This window comes from Sus scrofa, chromosome 14, assembly GCF_054392235.1.
Source record: "Sus scrofa isolate SSC_HxYL_T2T_F1_AM1 chromosome 14, Sscrofa_HxYL_maternal_Yorkshire_Landrace_v2.0, whole genome shotgun sequence".
In the NCBI taxonomy this organism is placed as follows: Eukaryota; Metazoa; Chordata; class Mammalia; order Artiodactyla; family Suidae; genus Sus; species Sus scrofa.
Window position 1 is genome coordinate 54,631,206 of NC_139396.1, and position 21,563 is coordinate 54,652,768.

Here is a 21,563-nt window from a genome sequence, read left to right on the forward strand (position 1 = left end):
TCCAGCGCCCTACTTGGGGAATTTGAACTTCCCTTCCCTGTATTTCTAGGCTCTAAGAGGCTAGAGGTCCTGGTTCCCAAAATGGGAATACTTCAACTAGGGGGCAGGTGGCGGGTGGGGAGGAATAGCAGGAATCTTATTAGACTTAAACTATGGTTTCCACCTGGCGCTCTGGGCTCCTTGTGCCAAGAGACCAACAGGCAAGAAAAGAGTCCCTGTCCTGGCTGGGGTAAAGGGAACTTGATCATCAGGAGTAGGCAGAGGCAAGAAAAGAGTCTCTGTCTTGGCTGGGGTAAAGGGAACTTGATCATCAGGAGTAGGCAGAGATTATCTTAACAAGAGAATATGTTTGGTACCATGTATCCATGGGGGGCTCTTGCATTCCCCTGACTGATTCTGGCCATCCATGAACAAGTGTAGCAGTCATGGCTTGAGAAAGGGACAACAACCAGGGCAATGACCTCCACCAGCCAAAGTGCCAGCCAAAGTTAAGGAGCCTCTAGATTGGGTAGGAGAGAGAGGTGATGGATATCATTGGTGGCCCCAGAACCAAGCTGTAGCAGTGAAGGAAATAGTTTGAACCATGAACCGTAGTCTTTAAGTTTCTCCAGGAAAATGGATCAACCCAAATCCTGGAGGATCTATTCCTACAGGGATGAGCATTTTTTGGGGGGATGCACCCAAGGAAATTCCAGGGCCATGGAGCGAACCTGTGACACAGTTGTGACTCAAGCCATGGCAGTGACAATGTTGGATCCTTAAGCCATTGTGCCGTCAGGGAACTCCTGGGGGTAAACGTTTTATACAAAGCAAGTGAATGCCAGAAGCATTTGTTTTAGATAATAGACTGTCTTTTTTCCTCTTTCTCTGTCCCTTAAACACACACATACACATCTCCCCCACATATTCAATCAACAGGATAAATTCACCTTAGAACCTATTTACCTAAAAGTGTTGTAGGGTAGTGCGGGACTGAGTTAAAACTCATTTTAAATTTTTTTTTCTTTTTACGGCCGCACCTGCAGCATATGAAGTTCCCAGGCTAGGGGTTGAATCAGAGCTGCAAATATGACCTGCGTCAGAACTCAGCCACATCTGTGACCTATGCAGCAGCTTGTGGCAACACTGGATCCTTAACCCATTGAGCAAGGCCAGGGATAGAACTCACATCCTCAAAGAGACTATATCGGGTCCTTAACCAGCTGAGCCACAATAAGAACTCCAAGTTAACTCATTTTATTTGCCCACATTGAGAAAAGCACGTATTGTCTGTACCACGTAGACCTCACCTACAATTGAGGGGAGTGTGTATTTGCAGTCCAGCATTACTGAGGTTTAGGGAATGGAAGACTGAGGTCTTCCAGCTTATCCCAGATGGGTGAGACTGCGTTCCCTGGGCTTGCTTCTATTTTCAGAGCATGGAAGGAGCTAAGGGAAAGATCTGAGGCAGAAAGGGAGATTTTAGGCACACTGCCTCATTGTGTCCTCACCAAAATATATATATATATATATATATTATCCCAAGGCAGGGATCCCAGATGAGACAGTGAGGTTTAGAGAATAAAAATAACCAGTCTGGGGTCACCTAGCTGATGAGGGACAGGACTGGGTTTCTTTGTCTCCAAAGCTCATGCTCTTCCTTACTGCCCTTGAATATCTGAAGACACTCCCACAACAACCAGCTTACAGTCAACAGCAACTACCTTTTATCACTTTTATCCTACATCCCTCACCCATGTCTCCCCAACAAATCCCAACAGCAGTGTGAAGGAGACTTGCTATTTCTGCATCCCCTCCCATAGGTAAACCGAGGTCTACAGAAATACACTTGATTCAACCTTGGCCACCCAAGAAATATAACTGGATTTGAACCCACAGCTGACTCCAAAGCTAGCAAACTTTCAACCTACAAGGTGAACCCTGCAAGCCTGGCTATAAGCCTGGAAACACTGCCTGGCATCAGGGAGAGAATTTCAAAAAACAAAGTTTTGGGCAAACCTTTATGTAACAAATGTTCAAGGGTCCAAGAGACTTTGATGTTTAAATCTGAAACATGGTCTTCTAGTTCAGTTCTTTTTTTACGCAGGTTCCTCTGAGGCAGTCCTAGCCAAAAGGAAAGGAATTAAACAAAGATATCTGTGCTTAGCAGAGAGTGGTGCAAGAAAAGCAGAGAAGAAAATTTGCCCTAAAACTGCAGTTAACTAGAGGTGTCGAAGACACACGAAGACACCAGTAACAGAGAACAAATAGGCAGGGCCTCTGGGTCACTTTCAAGATGATAAAAATGCAATTAACTTGAGCCAAGTTCCTCCAGCCCATAGCTGTGACCTACCCTGCGTGGCTCTGTTTATCAGTTCTGGGCTAAGGACACAGGGCCAAGTGCTTTCCTTTATGGAACATGCTGGGGACTCATTAATGTCCACCCACTGGCTGTAGGGTGTGGTGATGATGTAACATGGGGGGAATAAGGTCTTCTTTGAATTATTCATAAGGTACAACTCATAAACCTTAACTTTGCCTGCATCCCAAGGTGCTTACCAGCATATAAATCCATGATTTCAAGTGATTCTGGGGCTTTGAGGCAAGTCTCAAGTCTGGGGAGGGGACAATGAGAAGAATCGGACTTGAACTTTTAAATGAAGACGTTCTTGATTACAGGGTAGGGCTGTGGAGGTTCTGGATGATGAATGACGAGATGCAGCAGCTACTGAGAGCTGTCAGTAAGTGTTAGAGGTCAATGATGATTTTTCCAGCTATATAAACTTATGATTAAAATCATCATCATTTATGAAGGGATTTGGGTGAAGTTTGTTCTCCTGCTGACCTGTACACTCCAACCCTCAATCTGGGTTAATCAGGTGTCATTATTGACACCAAACTCTCCTTTTGAGTTTTCTAGTTAGAGATGACAAATAAATTACATCCTGTGGAATAATTCTGATCAATGGTGGTGGCTACCTGGAGGGCTGGATTGAGATGTCTGAGACCAACTCTGGGCTCAGATGGAAAGAGTTCTGTGATCCATTAGTGATGTCTGCCTTGGGCACAGGAGAAAGAAGTGGAGGTACATGAGTCACCTATCTATAATCCTAGATTTAACTTTTTTTTTGCTTTTTTTAAGGGCTGCACCCCTGGTATCCCAGAGGTTCCTAGGCTAGGGGTCAAATCAGAGCTATAGCTGCCAGCCTACACCACAGCCAGAGCAACTTGGGATCTGAGCTGCATTGTGACCTACACTATAGCTTATGGCAATGCTGGATCCCTGACCCACTGAGAGAGGATAGGGCTTGAACCCACATCCTTAAAGAAACTAGTCAGATTCATTTCTGCTGCACCACAGTGGGAAGTGCCCCAGATTTAACTTTTAATTAAATGATTCACTTCATCTCTTTTTGTTTCAAAAAAAGTTGGGAGGAGTTCACTCCACCCACCAGCTTAGACAAAAACCATATCTCAACGTGAATGTCCCTTATGTATATGTGCTGCTGAAGTGAGAATGTGAAATGTCCCTTATGGTCCCTTATGAAACCCAGAAAGCAAGAAACAGGGTGGGATGATAAAGTGTCATATTTCCTTCTTGATTTCTCTGCCATTATCTACAAAAAATCATTTTAGTCCAGGTTCTTGGTTGGCAAGCTTGCCAATTCAAAAGGAGTTTATTGTAAGAGTACATAGGGGTGGTGAGAAAAGATATGGAATACCTAGTGAGAATCCAAGGTCAGGAACCCATGAGAGGAACTGGAGACTTTTTTCCAGAAAACAGTTTTAGGGATCTCAGGAGTCTCAAAGTCTACAGGTTGAGCACAGGTTGCTGCATTCTCCTCTAACCTTCCATTCAGTTCCTTCATCTTTCCTCTCTTGCAGCATCTGCTCATACATGTCACTGCCCCCTCAATCCCTGGTTCCACACAGCTCACAATGGCCTCTCTGGCTCCCCTTTTCACAGCCTTGGAGCTTCCCCTCCTAATGCTCCCTACTTGATTCTTTTCTTTTTCTTTGTAGGGTCACACCTGTGGCATATGGAAGTTCTCAGGCTAGGAGTTGAGTTGGGGCTGTAGCTGCAGCCTACACCACAGTCATGGCAAGACCAGACCCAAGCCTCATCTGGGACCTACACTATAGCTTGCGGCAATGCTGGATCCTTAACCCACTGAGTGAGGTCAGGGACCAAACATGCATCTTTAAGGACACTATGTCGGGGTTTTGTTTTGTTTTTTCTCTCTTTTTAGAGCTGCACCCATGGCATATGGAGGTTCCCAGGCTAAGGGTCAAATTGGAGCTGTAGCCACCGGCTTACGCCACAGCCACAGCAACACCAGATCTGAGCCACGTCTGTGACCTACACCATAGCTCATGGCAACACCGGATCCTGGACCCACTGAGCGAGGCCAGGGATAGAACCCAGTACCTCATGGTTTCTGGTTGGATTCATTTCCACTGCACCACAACAGGAACTCCTCTGTCGGGTTCTTAATATACTTAACACTATGTCAGGTTCTTCACTGGGACCTCCTAACTGCTTGATTCCTGACGTGGTTTCCATGTTCCTTTCCCAAGAGGGAGGCAGATTTGTACAAAATAACATTTGTGAAACTAGCTCATGTCCAAAAGGCCAGGTCAGAACTGATGATCTGACTGGAGTAGACTGGGGGAAAATAAGGACCCCAAATCTCCACCCTTTCTCAACGGAGACTTTGTGGCTCTTCTCATTAAGACGTGGAGTCTATTCTCCCAACTTTAATCTGGGCTGGATTTGTGACCTGCTTTGGCCTTAAGAATAGGGTAGAAGGGATGTTTGGCCAGTTTCTAGCTTAAACCTCAGAAGTCTCAGACACTTCAATCTCTATCAGCATCCTGCCACTGTGAGAACAAGCCCTGGCTTACCTGCTTGAGAAGGAGATACCGCATTGTTACAGCCAAGGGCATCCTAGACCTGCCTATGACCAGTTCCTCCAAACGTATGGGAGAGTCCAGCCATGATGAGCAAAGTCATCTACCCAGCCCTCAGCTAATGCCATATACTCAAGGGAGCCCAGCTGAGACCAGAGAATCTCCCAAATGAATTATAACTCATAAGCACTAATAAATGTGATTGTTTTCAAACATTGAACTTTTGAACTGATCTGTTATATGGCAATAGCTAACTGATACGATGACGCAGGTAAATCTCTGAACTTCTTCTAAGCCTCAGTTTTCTCATCTGAGAAATGGAGCGAAAGAACTTTCCCACCTGCCTCAGGGAAGATTTTAAGATATAGTAAAATACAAACTTTAGCAAATACCTATTGAGTTGTTGCTCTATGCCAAGAACCAAGCTAAACCCTAGGGATTCCCAGCAAAGAGTGACCTTGTTGTGGGACAAGTTAACACCTTCTCCTTGCAGCCACAGGCCATCACCCAATAAGGCAGAGTGGATACTCCAGCTTGGAAGGCAGTGGAAAAGAGAGATGAGATGAGAAGAGCAATGGACCTAATGAGATAGCAATGGGCCAGCCATCTTATCAACTGATTGGTCCCACAGATTTATATATAAACCATCTCCCTCTCTCACTTCCCACAGGTTAATATACAGGTCTTCCTCCTTCTTTTTTCTTTCCTTATTTTTTAAAATTAGGGCTGCACCTGTAGCATAAGGAAGTTCCCAGTCTAGGGATTGAATCAGAGCTGCAGCTGCCAGCCTACACCACAGAAATACCATCTCCAAGCCACATCTGTGACCTACACCGCAATTTGCAGCAACTCTGGATCCTTAACCCACTGAGTGAGGCCAGAGATTGAACCCTCATCCTCCTGGATACTAGTTGGGTTCTTAACCCACTGAGCCACAATGGGAACTCTGGAGGCCCCTTATTTTTAACTGCTAAGTGGAAAGAGAATTAATTTAGCCCATCAATAAATGCTCAGGGAACATGACAGTGGACAGGATACACTCTAGGTTATGACAGATCTCACATCCCAGTGAGGCAGGAAGAGATAAATGTCCAACCTAAATGTCCATTGACAGATGAATGGATTAAGAAGATGTAGTATATATACACAGTGGAATACTACTCAGCCATAAAAAAGAACAAAATAATGACATTTGCAGCAACATGGATGGAACTAGAGACTTTCATACTAAGTGAAGTAATACACTGACCCTGCCTTCTCCCTTGTCTCTCACATCTGATCTACCAACCAGTTCCGCGCCTCCAAACAAATCCAAATCCATCCACTTCTTTGGAATTCACTGCAATCTGCCCCATCTGAGCTATTGTTGTCTCCTATCCCATCCTTCCTACTGGCCTCCTCAAATGGTATGTCCTTTTAAAAATCAGACCCCCATCCTTCTCTTTTTCAGAACCCTCCAATGGGTTCTCACTTCACCTAGGCTAAAACCCAAACTTTTTACCCTAGCCTGTGAGGCCCCAGGCCTTGTGGGATATAGCCCTTGTCTATCTCTTTCTCTCTCCCTCTTCCTCTGCTCCAGCCATGCTGGCCTTCCTTCTGTTTCTCCAACATTCCTGAATTGTTCCAACTGAGGCACCCATCCACCTTGTCCTCTGGAAGACACCCCCTACCTCTTTATGTGAATGGTTCTTTCTCACCATTCAGGGGTCAGTCCAGGGCTCCCTTACAGGGCAGTCTCCTCTGACCACTCTAGATGAAGCAGCCGCTTTCTTCCCATCACCCAGCTATATACGGGCAGACCTGGGAGATACTCTGGGTTTGGTTCCAGACCACTGCAATAAAGTGAATAAAGCAGATCATACAAGTTTTTTAGGTTTCTCAGTGCATATAAAAGCTGTGTTTAAAGAGTTCCTGGTGTGGCCCAGTGGGTTAAGGATCCGATGTCATCTCTGTGAGGATGTGGGTTCAATCCCTGGCCTCCCTCTGTGGGGTAAGGATCTGGCATTGACAAAAGCTTCAACTCGGATCTGGTATTGCTGTGGCTGTGGCGTAGGCCTGTAGCTGCAGCTCCAATTCGACCCCTAGCCCAGAAACTTCCATATGCTGCAGGTGAGGCCATAAAAAGAAAAAAAGTTCTGTTTACACCGTACCACAGTCTCTTAAGTGTGCAATAGTATTATATACATAAAAAAGCACGTTCCTTAGTTTAAAAAATGCTTTATTACTAAAGAAGGTTAGCCATCATCTGAGCCTTCAGTGAGTTCTAATCTCTTTGCAATAGTCATATCAAAGATCTTGATCACAGGTCACCATAAAAAATATCGTAAGAATGGGAAAGTTTGAAATAGAGCAAGGAGTACCAAAACATGATACAGAGACATGAAGTGAGTAAATGCTATTGGACAAACAGTGCCCATAGACTTGTAGGGCTGTCATGAACCTTCACTTTGTAAACCATGCAGGATCTGTGAAACACAGTTAACTCATTATGCCTGTACATCATCATGTTTTAAATTCTTTTTAAAAAATTTTCTTATTGCTTTTGAGGGATGCACCTGAGGTATATGGAAGTTCACAGGCTAGGGGTCGAATTGGAGCTGCAGCTGTCAGCCTACAACACGGCCACAACAACTCGGGATCCAAGCCACATCTGTGACCTATTCCACAGTGCACGGCAATGGTGGATCCTTAACCGACTTCATGAGGCCAGAGATTGAACCCATGTCCTCATGGATACTAGTCAGATTTGTTTCCACTGAGCTGCAGTGGGCACTCCTGTTTTACATTCTTCATAGGATGTAGCCAACATCCGCCACCCCAATCCTATTTACTTACTTGCTAATGTGCTTGTCTTTGCCCCATTTTTTTTTTTGCTATTTCTTGGGCCACTCCCGCAGCATATGGAGGTTCCCAGGCTAGGGGTTGAATCGGAGCTGCAGCCACCGGCCTATGCCAGAGCCACAGCAACGTTGGATCCGAGCCGTGTCTGCAACCTACACCACAGCTCACGGCAACGCCGGATCGTTAACCCACTGAGCAAGGGCAGGGACGGAACCCACAACCTCATGCTTCCTAGTTGGATTCGTTAACCACTGCGCCACAACAGGAACTCCGTCTTTGCCCCATTTTAACCCACATCCTTGTCTCTTATCCACCGAGGGCAGGAATTTTATCTGTTTTGTTCTCTGCCCTGTCTCCAAAACACACAACAATGCCTGGTATATACCTGGTGTTCAGTAAATATCTGTTGAAGAAAATAACCAAGCACAGAAAACCAAGAAGGAACCAAGAAGTGCCTAACCACTCAACCAAAAATAACCCCACAAAAGCTCCTGCCTCCTTTGCCAAAACTCTACCTTTGCCATTTCTAATTGCCTTGCTTTGGCTGCAGCTGGAAAGCAAAGTCTCAGATCTCAGAAACACCTGCCTAATCTGTACCCTGCTGGGGTCTGCTGGGGGAGGGGGGCTAACTTGTGGAATGAAAAATGCTGGCAGCTTTGGAAGATGTACCATAGGCTTCGAGGGTCAACCAAGAACTGGGCTCATGCAGATGTCCTGGCTGTCACCTTCTGCCAGGAGGAATTCAGCAAGTGAGCACACAGCGCGGTTTAGTGCCACCGAACATCTGGTGCAACAGGCGAGCCGGAGAGCAGTTAGATTTTATTCTTTTTAGCATCATGTTAAATTGGCCATGAAACCAGGGATGGTGCAATTGAATTATAAGAGGACTGAAATATTAAATAAAAATCTAGGAGACAGTCAAGGTGTTTGGCTCAAGGTGGGCTGGATTTGAATGGAAGGTAAAGCGGATTTTAAAAAACGGTAAGTGGAAATGACAGTATCTTCTTTGCTAATAATTTGCTTCATTTAATACTGGGAGATGGAGCCAAGGGGTCTGCAGCTCTTAGGTGATTTCCCCTGGAAAACACTGTGCTTCCTTCTGAAGGGGAATTACTGCTTCCTTAAAGGTCAGTGGGATCCAGGAGTGTGGCCAGATGGAAAGTTTTACTGTCGTTCCTTGTGTTCTTGCTTGTGGCTTTTCTGTCTGGCCCTTTCCACATTGTCCTTCACATCCAGCACTTGGACAGGTGAAGCCTGTCTGATGAGGATGTTAAATTCTAGCCATGGGGAATGTGTCTGGCAAAAAAGGACAGACTCAGCTTGCCAACTCAAGGATGGCAGAAAAGCCACTGTCTCGATCACTTTTTCATCATCGCTTCTGCTCTACTGGGTCTGCGGAAAGCTCCACCTTGGTCATCTGGGGGCATGTCCCCAGAGGGTGCCGGTGAACATATAACAACCATCTCTCTGGAGGGACAAGCACGCCCTGGTTTAAGGCTTTTGCTGATTTCTGTGCATAAATATTCCCACTGGGGCTGGTTCTGACCTACCAACATGATGTCAGGGAACGTAGAGCTGGGGAGAGACTGGCAATACCCCCTATTATATAGTGTGTCCATCACACAGATACTAATACCAGAAATAAGCTCAAGAACACAGCTAGCAGTAAAATGCATGAATTCATTAGGAAATGATGTTATAAGTATTTATTACCTTTGTTTTTACTGTAATGTATTGAACTGTACATTTCTATAATTTGTCTTTCTTCCTTTCTTCCCTCACTCTCTCTCTTTCTTCCTTCCTTTTTCCTGCATCCATGGCATGTGGAAGTTTCTGGGCCAGAGACTGAACCCAAGCCACAGCTGCGATATGCTGGATAATTTAACCCACCTGAGCCACTGCAGTTGGATTCTTAACCCACAGCACCACAGAGGGAACTCTGATAATTTCATTTTTAACAATATCTGCATTTAATAATTGGCTTGCAAATTTCCCGGAAAAATTTGGCAAATGAGTTCTGGTTACAAGCTGGCTCACCTCAGCTTGTTGCCCTCTTTGGACTGGGTTGAGTCTTGGTATCTGGAACGAACACAGATCAAGGTACTGCTAGTTATTACTGTTGGTAGTTATCAACTCTTAGTCTACAGTATAGATTGCTGCAGAAAGTCTCATTTCCCAGGCTCAGGAGGCTCTGGTATGTATTTGCACACTAAGTTAGAATCATCTACCTCAAGGCTGTAACATCCAGCTGGTAAGAACTGACATGGTCATTAATGGCTGTATATGGCTAGTATCTGTTCTGATGGGTGCCTTTGACCTACAGATTGGTTCTGTATTTTGAACCTCATTCTTGATGCAACTTCTCTGCTGCACCATCCCTCTGAAATCCTTCCGGCATGACCGTGGAGCAGAGTACCAATTCCCATCTGGAGATACACCCGCAGCTGTGACAGCCTCTTTCTCTGCTGCCTGCCTGGATGCTGCCCCCCTCAGATAACTCTTGGCTTCCTGACTCTACTTCTCACCAGTCCCTGGGGCTCCCAAGTTCCCAAAGCATCTGCCTCAAAAGCCCTTTAACCTGGGTTCAAACACTATAGAGGCCAGTATGTCCACAACTAACAGAGGGGTCCCTGTGGGTCTCATTCTTGATTCCAAGGGCCAAGTTCACATGCATCTCTGTGCTTGGCTCTGCTTGAAACTCTGAGACTGAGCCTCATCACCTCCTGGAGCTGGGGGCATTCTTTGTAGGATTACTCCAACACTGACTATGGTATTAGTCTGATAAGGCTGTCATAACAGGCTAGGTGGTCTAAATGACAGACACTTTTTTTCTCATAGTTCTGGAGGCCAGAAGCCCATGATCAAGGTGTCAGCAGGGTTGGCCTCTTTCCTTGGCTTGTAGATGACATCTTCTAGCTGTGTCCTTAGCTGGCTTTTTCTGCATGTGTTCACTTTCTTGGCATTCTTACCTCTTCTTATGAAGGCACCAATCCTACTGGATTAAGGCTCCGCCTTTTTTTTTTTTTTTTTTTTCTTTTCCTTTTAATGGCCGCACCCATGGCATACCGAGGGGCAGAATCAGAGCTGCAGCTGCTGGCCTACCTCACAGCCACGGCAACACCAGATCTGAGCTGCATCTGTGAACTACACCATAGCTTGTGGCAACACGGGATCCTTAACCCAACTGAATGAGGCCAGGGATCAAACCCGTATCCTCATGGACACTATGTTGGGTTCTTAACACTCTGAGCCCTGAGGAACCCCAGGACTCCACCTTTCTCATTTAACCTGAATTACCTCTTTTATGGCCCTCCTTCCAAACACAGTCATGTTGGGGGTTAGGGCTTCAACGTATGAATTTGGGGAGAAACACAATTCCATCTATAACACCTGCTGAACACTTGAAATGTGGTTGGTCTGAATTGATAGGTGCTCTAAGTGAAAAATACACTCTGGATTTTTCATCGTTCATCATTTTCCATCACATATTCAAAACATAATAGAAAGTATCTCATTAATACCTTTTTATATTGATGACACATCGAATGATAATACTTTGGATGTAGCTGGCTAAATGAACTGTATTATTAGAATTACTTTTATCTTTTTTTTTTAGCTTTTTTTTTAGTGTGGCTACTGAAAAATTGAAAATGAGTTGAACAGTTCACCCTATGTTTCTGCTGGACAGTGGGTGTCCAGAGACCCTCTCAGAGCCCACATGGCCACCCCTCTGGCGCCGCCTCTGGCTGGTAGGGAAATATTGTTCCCTGGGCCCTGTCCTGAAGCCTCTCTTAGTCTTTATCATCCATTCCTTCTTCCCAGCTTCAGAAGCCCACACTTCCGCCTTCCCTGAGGCTGAGTCATCCTGTTCCATCAGAGCTGTGCTGCAGATGGGGTGGGGGAGGGGGTGGGCAGGAAAGAAGGAGCTTCTGACAAAAGGAGGTAAAGGAAGGCAATGACTTGACTGTTTTCTCACCAGGGTCTGCCTCAGAGTGGGTGACGAGTAAGATAAACAGACCCTCCCCAGGGCCCCCCCACCCCCACCCCGTTGAGCGCATCTCAGTTGTGTGTCTTATGCTAAAAGAATCTCCATCTCTTACTCTGCCTTGAGGTACTTTGCCAAATGCCTCATTTATGACCCCACTTCGGAATATTCCAGGTCCCGGGAAGTAGTTGAGGAGTGAGAAGAAGGAAACCCCACCTCGTCCCACAGACAAGAGTAAGATATGGTCCCAGACCTCAGTTTGCTCACACTCCTGTGGAGGAATGAAGCGGTGGGAGGGGGAAAGACATGATTGGTATCATATTTGAGGCCACACGAGGGGTGCTTTCATGCATTATTTCATGCAGTCTTTCTAACAACCTCATGTTATTTTCATTTTACAGTTAAGGGAGCCGTGACGCGGGGAGGTTAAGTAACTCCTTCAGTGTGACCAGCTGGCAGGTAGCAGGGCCAGTATTGGAAACCAAGTCTATTTGAGTCTTGGCTGCAACACTATGGACCTGGAGGAAACAGGGAAGAGTTTTCTGGAGCATCTGGGAACTCTTCTTGAGTTGGATTCAGGCCCAGAAAGGAAAGCAGAGGGAATGTGAAGCCTGGGACTAGCCTGAGCAAGAATGGCAGGTAAGCCTGGTGGAGGCACTCCCTGACAAGACCAACCGAGAAATGGATCCTGTGCCCTAGTCCTGACACGGTTACGTGCCTGCAAATCTTCTGCTTGATGCTTGGGCTGAGGGGCAAGGGGACCTGGCAAAGACTTACAGGCATCGCCCCACAGCCTGCTTAGCACCATCAGGATGTCGAGGGGTCACTGGCGCTGGGCTCACTCACCGGCTTCGTGCAAGGTCTTTCTTGAGGTTTATTATTTCCTTGTCCATGTACCTGATGCTCTTCATTGGCTTTTCTGGGACCTGAGGGGAGTCAAGAAGTGAAAGAAAAATAATGTCAGTGTAAGAGTTATAAGCAGAGCCAGGCTGTAAGAGGCTTGTGTGTCCATCTGAGAGGTCTGATCAGGGTGGAGGGGTCTCTGGACAGCACAGTGTTCTTTTCTCCACCCAAGAGAGGCCTTGTGGCATGCTGCAAACAGCAAGGGCTGTGGAGATGGGGCGAACCTGAGCTCTGATCTTGGTTCTGTCTGGTGACTGCCTGTGAAACCTTGGACAAATTATTTAACCTTTCTGGGCCATACTTTCTTCAGCAGAACGGGGAAATAATTCCAACCCTGTTATGATGATTAAATTAACTATCAAATTCTTTTTTTGTTTTGCTTTGTGTTTTGCTTTTTAGGGCCGAACCTGTGGCATATGGAAGTCCCCAGGCTAGGGGTCAAATTGGAACTGCAGCTGCCAGCCCACACCACAGCCACAGCAACGCCAGACGAGGCGCATTTGTGACCTACACTGCAGCTTGGGACAATGCCTGATCCTTAACCCAATGAGTGAGGCCAGGGATTGAACCTGAATCCTCATAGATACTAGTCGGGTTCATAATCTGCTGAGCCACAACACAGGGAACTCCCAAATTACCAAATTCTTGACTCATGTGAAAAACAGAAGCTTCTATTATGAAGTATATTCTGCATATTCAGAAAAAAGCAAAAAATTAGAGGTTGATAATCATTGCAGGTGGCCAAGGCAGCTGATCTGGAGAGCTGAATTTTAATACATAATGATGCAAATGTACCTCCCCTTCTACCATTCCTCCTAGCAGAATTTTATGAGTAAATTATCCAGGTAATTGTTCATGGATTTTTCTTTCCCTTTTCTCTATTCATTTGCCTTTCTTAGCCATGGGGGAAAGCTCACAAGACTTAAATTAATTTCAGAGGTGAGTACCAGGTCAATATAAAGAAAAGAGTTAAATGAGCTATACTGTAATATAAAAGTCACTTTTCTCAGCCACCAATTTGGTGAACAATAACAAGACTGGTACCTGGAAAATCCTGTTTTGAAATTAATTCCTACAATATTAAGATTTTTTTTTAATTAAAGGAAATGCCAAGAAATTACAGGAAATGGATGCTTTCAGATGGGGCTGGTGGGAGCATACACTGTAATGACTTTTCTGAAGAGCAATTCCGCAGTGCCTACTAAATGCATAAAAGTGGGTGTGTCCTTGGGTCTGACTGTCCTTCTCCTGTCAAGCATTCTATGGGAATAGCCCTGTGTGGACACAGAGATGCATCAACAAAACTGCTGAGATGCTGCTTGTGACAGCAGTCAGAAGTCATCTACACATCTTCACAACAGAAGACAGGTTAAATAATCAGGGTGCATCTAAATGATGGAATATTATGCAGCAACTCAATACAACAACAATATAATGACAGAAGTATGGAGATGCTGGAGTTCTCTGAGTAACAAAACATGCTACAAAGTAAAAGGTATCACATGATTCTGTCTTTGGTTTTTGAAAAAATGATCTGTTTGGACATAAACATCTCAAAAGATATGAATGGCCGTACCTCACCCCTACCCAAATGCAGTGATTTTCTCTGGGAGTGGGATTATGGAAACTTTTATTTATTTTTCCTAGCTTACGTGAATCTTCTATTGCTCTGTGGTGAGTTGGTTTTTTTTTTTTTTTTTCCCCACCTTTTTAGGACCACACCTGAAGCATGGAAGTTCCTAGTCTAGGGGTCAAATTGGAGCTGAAGCCTATGCTTCAGCCACAGCCATGCAGGATCCAAGCTGCACTGTTAACCTATGCTGCAGCTTTTCAGCAATGCCAGATCCTTAACCCACTGAGCAGGGCCAGGGATCGAACCTGCATCCTCTTTGATACTAGTTGTGTTCTTAACCCACTGAGTCACAACGGAAACTCTTCTGCAGTAACTACTAATCAATTATGTAACAGATGGAGAAGAGATGGAAAAAAAATGGCTGAAGGAGATCTGACCATGGCTGATGGGTGGTACTCTGTTGAGAGGGTTTTCCAAAAACAGAGTGAGGATGGGTCGGCTACTTGCAAGAGAAGTCATCATAATACATACATGAGAGGAGGCATGGTGTTTTTTCAGCAGCCATCATCACCCTCTTTCTCTGAAAATGAAATTGGGCTGTGGTATCTGCTGCTCTGGGCCTTGTAAGTGGAATGTGGAAGGCAGGGAAGGTAGCTTTATAGAAACTGGATGGCGTGTGTGGGGGCTGGGGGTGTTAAGATGGAGGGTGAGGTCTGCAATGGAGGAACTGGATTGCTACTGTTCTGCCTGATTCTCAAGCATATTCTTCCTGGCTCACGTAGGACATGTCCTGTGCCTCAGAAAACAGGTGCAGGGTCTATGGCAATTCCCCAAGGTACCCCTTCTTGTCCACCAAATAAGGTGTAGATGATCCAAAAAAGTACCTGGGAGGAGTTCCCATCGTGGCTCAGTGGTTAACAAATCTGAGTAGGAACCATGAGGTTGCGGGTTCGATCCCTGGCCTTGCTCAGTGGGTTAAGGATCCGGCATTGCCGAGAGCTGTGGTGAAGGTTGCAGACGCAGCTCAGATCCCATGTTGCTGTGGCTCTGGTATAGGCCGGTGACTACAGCTTTGATTAGACCCCTAGCCTGGGAACTTCCACATGCCACGGGAGCGGCCCAAGAAATGGCAAAAAAGAAAAAAAAAAAAAAAAAAGTACCTGGGAGAGCCTTGAATGAGGTCAGCTAGACATAAAGCAATAAAATCATGCACAGAATGTCTCTAGCTATTCTTTTTTTTTTTTTTTGCTATTTCTTTGGGCCGCTCCCGTGGCATATGGAGGTTCCCAGGCTAGGGGTTGAATCGGAGCTGTAGCCACTGGCCTATGCCAGAGCCACAGCAACGCAGGATCCGAGCCGCGTCTGCAACCTACACCACAACCCACGGCAACGCCAGATCGTCAACCCACTGAGCAAGGGCAGGGACCGGACCCGAAACCTCATGGTTCCTAGTCGGATTCGTTAACTGCTGCGCAACGACGGGAACTCCCTTCTCTAGCTATTCTTATGAATGAATTATAGGTAATACATCAAGCTTACCCCAATATACCATGGTGTATAACTCCTTGGCTGAACACTAATGGCAAATCCATGTTTTCGTCTTGAGGGATGGAGATATGGGTGAAGAGACAAACCTCCAGGATGTATGTAAGGATCTCCAGGAATACTTTGAAAACATCTGCACAATGGACATTGCCTTTTCTCACATGCCCAGTATCCCTTCACTCTCCCTCTTGATGTTGGTTCCCCAGTTAGACCTTCTGCCCCTCTCCCATGGAGCACTTGTACCTCAGAAAACATTCATGGTACCAGTAATACAGGTGGTCCTGAATGGCTGAAGCCAAAAAGCAAAGCCCACTGCCCATCACAGTGACTGGCTGAGGGATGGTCATGTGATCCAGTTCGGGTTAATGAGATGCAGGCAGACATTTGCCAGGGGCTTCTTAGAAGAATGATTTCTAGATGTAAAGAGCTATGAACATAGAACTCTTTCCTCATTGACTATGAACAGAGAAGCAAACAACTGTGGGGGTTGCTGGCAGCCATTCTGTGCCCACGAGGGAGCCGGCCTCCAGCTGAAGAAGATGTGGGGGGAAGGCAGACAGGGGAGTCAAAGAAAAACTTGTCCCGTGGTACCTTGTTGAACTGATTAAGCTGCATTAGAATCTGGACTATTCACAAACATTTTGTCTATTATTTAAACCAGTTTGAATTGGCCCTTTTCCCTACAACCGTAAGATTTCTCTCTGAAACGTGTCCCTCCCTTGGGTATGTCAAGGCAGCAACAAATCAAGAATTATTTTAACTAGTTCTCTTCCCTCTCTTAAGGATTAAGATTAATCCTGTTCTGGTGCATCTTGCAATGAAAGCAATGAGATTGGCCATGTTGAGATCAAACATTTGAAATCAAGGTTGTCTCTTTCTAATCCCCTTTTTTTTTCCTTTTACAGGTGTACCTGTGGCATATAGCCATGGCAACACTGGACCTGAGCCGCATCTGTGACCAATGCTGCAGTGTGCTAAAACGCCAGACCCTTAATACACTGAGCAAGGCCAGGGATTGAACCAGTATCCTCACAAAGACAACGTGAGGTTCTTAACCTGCTGAGCCATAACAGGAACTCACCTCTTTTCTTTTTTTTTTAAGCCCCAAATTAATTCCTTCCATGGGAACCAAAGCAAACTTGCTTAAAAGTAAATATGTGATTAAAACATATTCATGAACAAAGACAAAATAAATACCCTCAAATTTCCTTGCCAGATAACTTGAAAATACATGACTGCATCTCTGCTTAATGCCACAGTTGTGTACCCATCACACTCCTAAAACTCTCAAGTTTCACCCTATTCATGAATCAACTATGATACTGTCCAAATTTCAAGCCTTTCCCCCCAAATCTCACATAATGATGCTTGCCTATGCACCAAGGATTCACACTATTGTAAAGAGTGAGTGTGTCTACACTGGGATCAGTGCTGAGCAACTGACAGGAGCAAAGCCAAATTGTGTCCGTGATTTGACATAAAAGTTGAGTGGGACAAGATCCACTCCCTCGGCACTGAAATTATGTCTGCATTTCAGTAGATTCCCAGGAAGCTATTTTCATCCTGATCATTGTGTAATTACAATTACAACAAGCCACTAGTGATAACTGGCATTGAGGGAGGAGGTTCCAGTTGTCAGGATATTTACAAATACACTTTGATATTAACACAATGAAAAGTTTACAAGGCATCCAAGAATCACCATAACTACAATCTTTCAGGAGGGTAATTTCGCCATAGGTGTCATACGCCTTAAAAACATATTTCCTTTTGCTCCAGAAAATCTGCTTCTCTCCAAGGAAATTATGCAGTCAGGATAAAAAGATTTATCCATGAGGATTTCTATCACAGCAATGTGAACAATTGTGAAAAACATCTAAATGTCCATCAACAGGCACTGGGGGGAAAAATGATGCTCTATCTGGACAATGGTCTATGGCGATCTGAATTTGGTGTCACTATGCCACTATTTCATGTCGCTGTAGATGTTTATGTACTGATGTGGAAAGGAGTATAATTTCAAGTGAAAAGTGCATGTTACAAATATAAAGAACTTAGGTCATAGAGAATATTAAGATTTATATTCATAAAAAATCTATAGAAACTCCTAAAAATGTATATAATCTGATACTAGCTATGTTTTAAAACACTGATATATGGCAAGGTATAGTATAACAAGCTTGAAGTAAATATAACAAATTGTTAATAGGAATGTTATCACAGATTTCTTGAATTGTAGGCAAGTAATTTTTTTTTCTTTTTTAGGGCTGCACCCATGGCATATGGAAGTTCCCAGGCTAAGGGTCAAATAGGAGCTACAGCTGCTGGCCTACACCACAGCCACAGCAACTTGAGATCCAAGCCATCTCTGGCAACCTACACCACCGAGCTGTGTCTCCAACGCTGGATCCCCAACCCACTGATCGAGGCCAAGGATGGGATCGAACCTGCATCCTTATGGATACTAGTAGGATTCGTTCCTGCTGTGCCATAACGGACACTCCCAAGAATATTTTTAAATTTTGGTTATCTTCTTTTCTGATTTTAAAATAATGTACTTGTCTAATAATAACATGATAGTGTTTTTCATGTTTCTAAGGCAATTCTAACTCTAGTCATATAAGCAAAATGTAAGTTTTTAATGTTTTAAACATTAAACTTAAGGGTCTGAAATGATATAATTTAGAACTATATTTTAATATACTCTATCAGGCAGGGTACAAGTACAAAATCAGAGCTCATGACAGGTAGTTCATTAGAGGGGCTTTAATACAGGGGAGCAGTTACAAAGATGCTGGAAGAACTGAAAAGCCAAATGGGGGATGGCAAGACACACTAGAGATTAACCAAGGGGGAGGTTTCTGCCACCCCCAGGGCTGGAGGGACTAAGAGAAGAAGTAGCTCTCGGAAGTCCTAGAATTGGCAGAAGCTGAACTTACGGAAGAGATGTACTTTCAGCCGGAAGTGCTGCCAGAAGACACACACACACACACACACACCCTCCAACTTCCTGCTCTGCATCCTGTTGGCTGAATCTGCGAGGAAGCCAGCTGGCAAGGGTGCCCGGAAAATGAAGTTTACAAGGAACAGGCCCCTGGGGGGAGTAGGAAATGGAAATGAGGCCCCCAAACAAATGGTTATGTTACAGTTTATGCAAATGCCTTGGCTCCAGGTGCCAACCAGCTACTTTTGGACATTCACACTGGTTCTCCTTTTAATCTGGTACCACGTTGCAGGTGTTTCCCGTTGTGGCTCAGCAGTAACGAATCTGAGTAATATCTATGAGGACTCGGGTTCAATCCCGGACCTCTCTCAGTGGATTAAGGATCCAGCGTTGCCATGAGCTGAGATGTAGGTTGTGGACATGGCTCGGATCCCATGTTGCTATGGCTGTGGTGTAGGCCAGCAGCTCCGATTCAACCCTTAGCCTGGGAACTTCCATATGCCAAGGGTGCAGCCCTAAAAAAACCAAAACCAAACCAAAACAAACAAACAAACAAACAAACAAAAAAGGACCACTTTGCTACTATAACTTTGTATATTCCTTATCATTTAATCTGAAGCCTGACACTCCCAAAATTCTCCATGGCTTAGATACATATCCAGAATTAGGCGCTGCCATGGCTGTGGTGTAGGCCAGCAGCTATAGCTTCAATTCGACCCATAACCTGGGAACCTTCATATGCTGCGTGTGTGGCCCTAAAAAAAGACAAAAGAAAAAAAAAAAAAAACACATAACAGAATTAGGCTCATTCTCTCTCTCAAAATCATTACCAAAACCCATGTTTCTAGGAAATCCTGAACCCTCCTACTCCTCCCATTTTCTTTCCTCCAGAAAGTACTGTAAATCCCAGATCTTCACAGAGCAACTCATCTGGCATCAAAACTTACATGTTCTATGTCCCACACCCCTTAGATCCTTATTGCTGATAAACAAACTAATGTTAAATATTTATTTCCTTCCTGCTGACACTGGTTCAGGGGTCTTTCCACCCAAGTAATACACATGCAATACAATTCTACAGTTAAGATTATATCCTGGTTATGAAACTAACGGCTAATCAGGAAAAATTTTTAAAAATTTAGGAGAAAAAAAGCCAAGTACAGCTGCATCACCACTGCTTTGGACATACTTTGTTTCACTTTCTGTGACAACTCCCAGCCGGATTTCATAAAAGCTGTCCCGGTTGACTTTAATGTTTGGTCCTTGCATCCCTTGGGTGTGCCCTTGGTCTCAACAGCCTTCGATTCTTCCACTGCTGGGCTCCATTCTTTGTTTCCTGGACAACTAAGTCCACCCTCTGCCCTGTCCCTTCTACGGCACGTGTCCTTTCTCTGACTGATCTGTAAATGGATCTTCGGGAGCAGGAGTGTGAGAAATGCAGCCTGACATCCTGTAACGTGTCAGAAGGGGAGGTGAGAGGACGGACTCACGGTGGAGCCTTAGGTGGGGATGGTCTTTTGGGCAGGGGTACTCACATGTAACACTAGGACTGTTTCAACAGCAGCATTTGGTCTAACCTCACGGCTGGGAAGTGGGAGGTGGCAGGAACGAGCAGAAAGAGCTTTGTTGCCTGAAAAGGCCCAGGTTGGAGACCTGATTCTGTCACTTCGGTGTTGGGTGACATTGGGCAAGTCACACACCTTCCATGAGTCTGTCTGATCATCTGAGACGAGCAGCTGATGCTGTCCACCAATAACATTATCATTTACCTACTTGCGATCCTAAGTGTGTGCTTCTTTGAAATACATGACTCTATTCAGTTCTCACCATATTATTATTATTCCCATTTTATAGCAGAGCAAAATGAGACTTTGAAAGGAGAAAGCAATGTGTTATTAAGTGGCAAAGTGTATAACTTAAATCAGTTCAAGTGACATCAAAGCGTGTGTTTGTTTTGGGGTTTTCTTGGTCTCTTTTATTATATAACTTTCAGGTGTACAGCAGTATAATTCGATGTCTGTATACACTACAAAGTGATCATCAAAAGTGTAATTTCCATCCATCACCATGCAGTTGATCCCCTTCACCCGTGTCACCCATCTCCCACCTTCTCCTCTGGCAACCACTAATCTGTTCTCTTTGTGCATTTTTTTAAAATTTTGTTTTATTTTTATTTTTTTTAGATTCTGCATGAATGAAATCATGTGGTATTTATCTTCTTCTGTCCTACTTAGCACAGGACCTTTAAGGCCCATCCATGTTGTGACAAATGGCAGAGTTTCATTCTTTTTTATGGCTGAGTAGTATTCCATTATATATATATATATATATATATATATACACACACACACACACACACACACACAGCATGTCTTCTTTTTCAAGTTTTACTGAAGTATAGTTGATTTACAAGGTGTTGTTATTTCTACTGTACAACAAAGTGATTCCAACATACATATATACAGCACATCTCCTTTATCCATTCATCCATTGATAGCCACTTGGATTGCTGCCAGAGCTTGACTACTGAAGTAGAATAAGCTGGGTCTCATATGGCAGTTCTATTCTTTATTTTTTGAGGAATCTTTATACTGTTTTCCAGAGTGGTTGTACCAATTTAAACCCACAGTATACAAAGGTTCTCTTTCCTCTATATTCTCTCTCTCTCTTTTGCTTTTTAGGGCCACACCTGCAGCATATAGAAGTTCCCAGGCTAGGGGTCAAATCGGAGCTATACCTGTTGGCCTACACCACAGCCACATGGGATCCTCTACCACAGCTCATGGCAACACTGGATCCCTGACCCCCTGAGCAGAGCCAGGGATCGAACCCACATCCTCATGGATACTAGTCGGATTCGTTTCGGCTGTGCCACAATGCGA

At 44.6% G+C, this 21,563-nt stretch overlaps 1 protein-coding gene across 9 annotated transcripts in view; it reads right to left on the bottom strand.

Annotated features, from left to right (window-relative positions):
• Nucleotides 1-21,563, bottom strand: part of CCDC60 (coiled-coil domain containing 60) — a 186,822-nt gene that overhangs the window by 87,626 nt on the left and 77,633 nt on the right. For 7 of the 9 annotated variants that reach the window (XR_014827400.1, XR_014827399.1, XM_084996388.1 and 4 more), the window contains exon 2: nucleotides 12,563-12,642. Coding sequence is in view for 5 of the 9 variants with exons in the window: in XM_084996388.1 (XP_084852514.1) it covers nucleotides 12,563-12,642 (80 nt within the window). In the remaining 4 variants the exon portion in view is untranslated. Of the gene's footprint in view, nucleotides 1-12,493; nucleotides 12,643-21,563 lie in introns of all 9 variants that reach the window. The other 2 variants (XM_084996390.1, XM_084996387.1) reach the window with 1 other exon arrangement.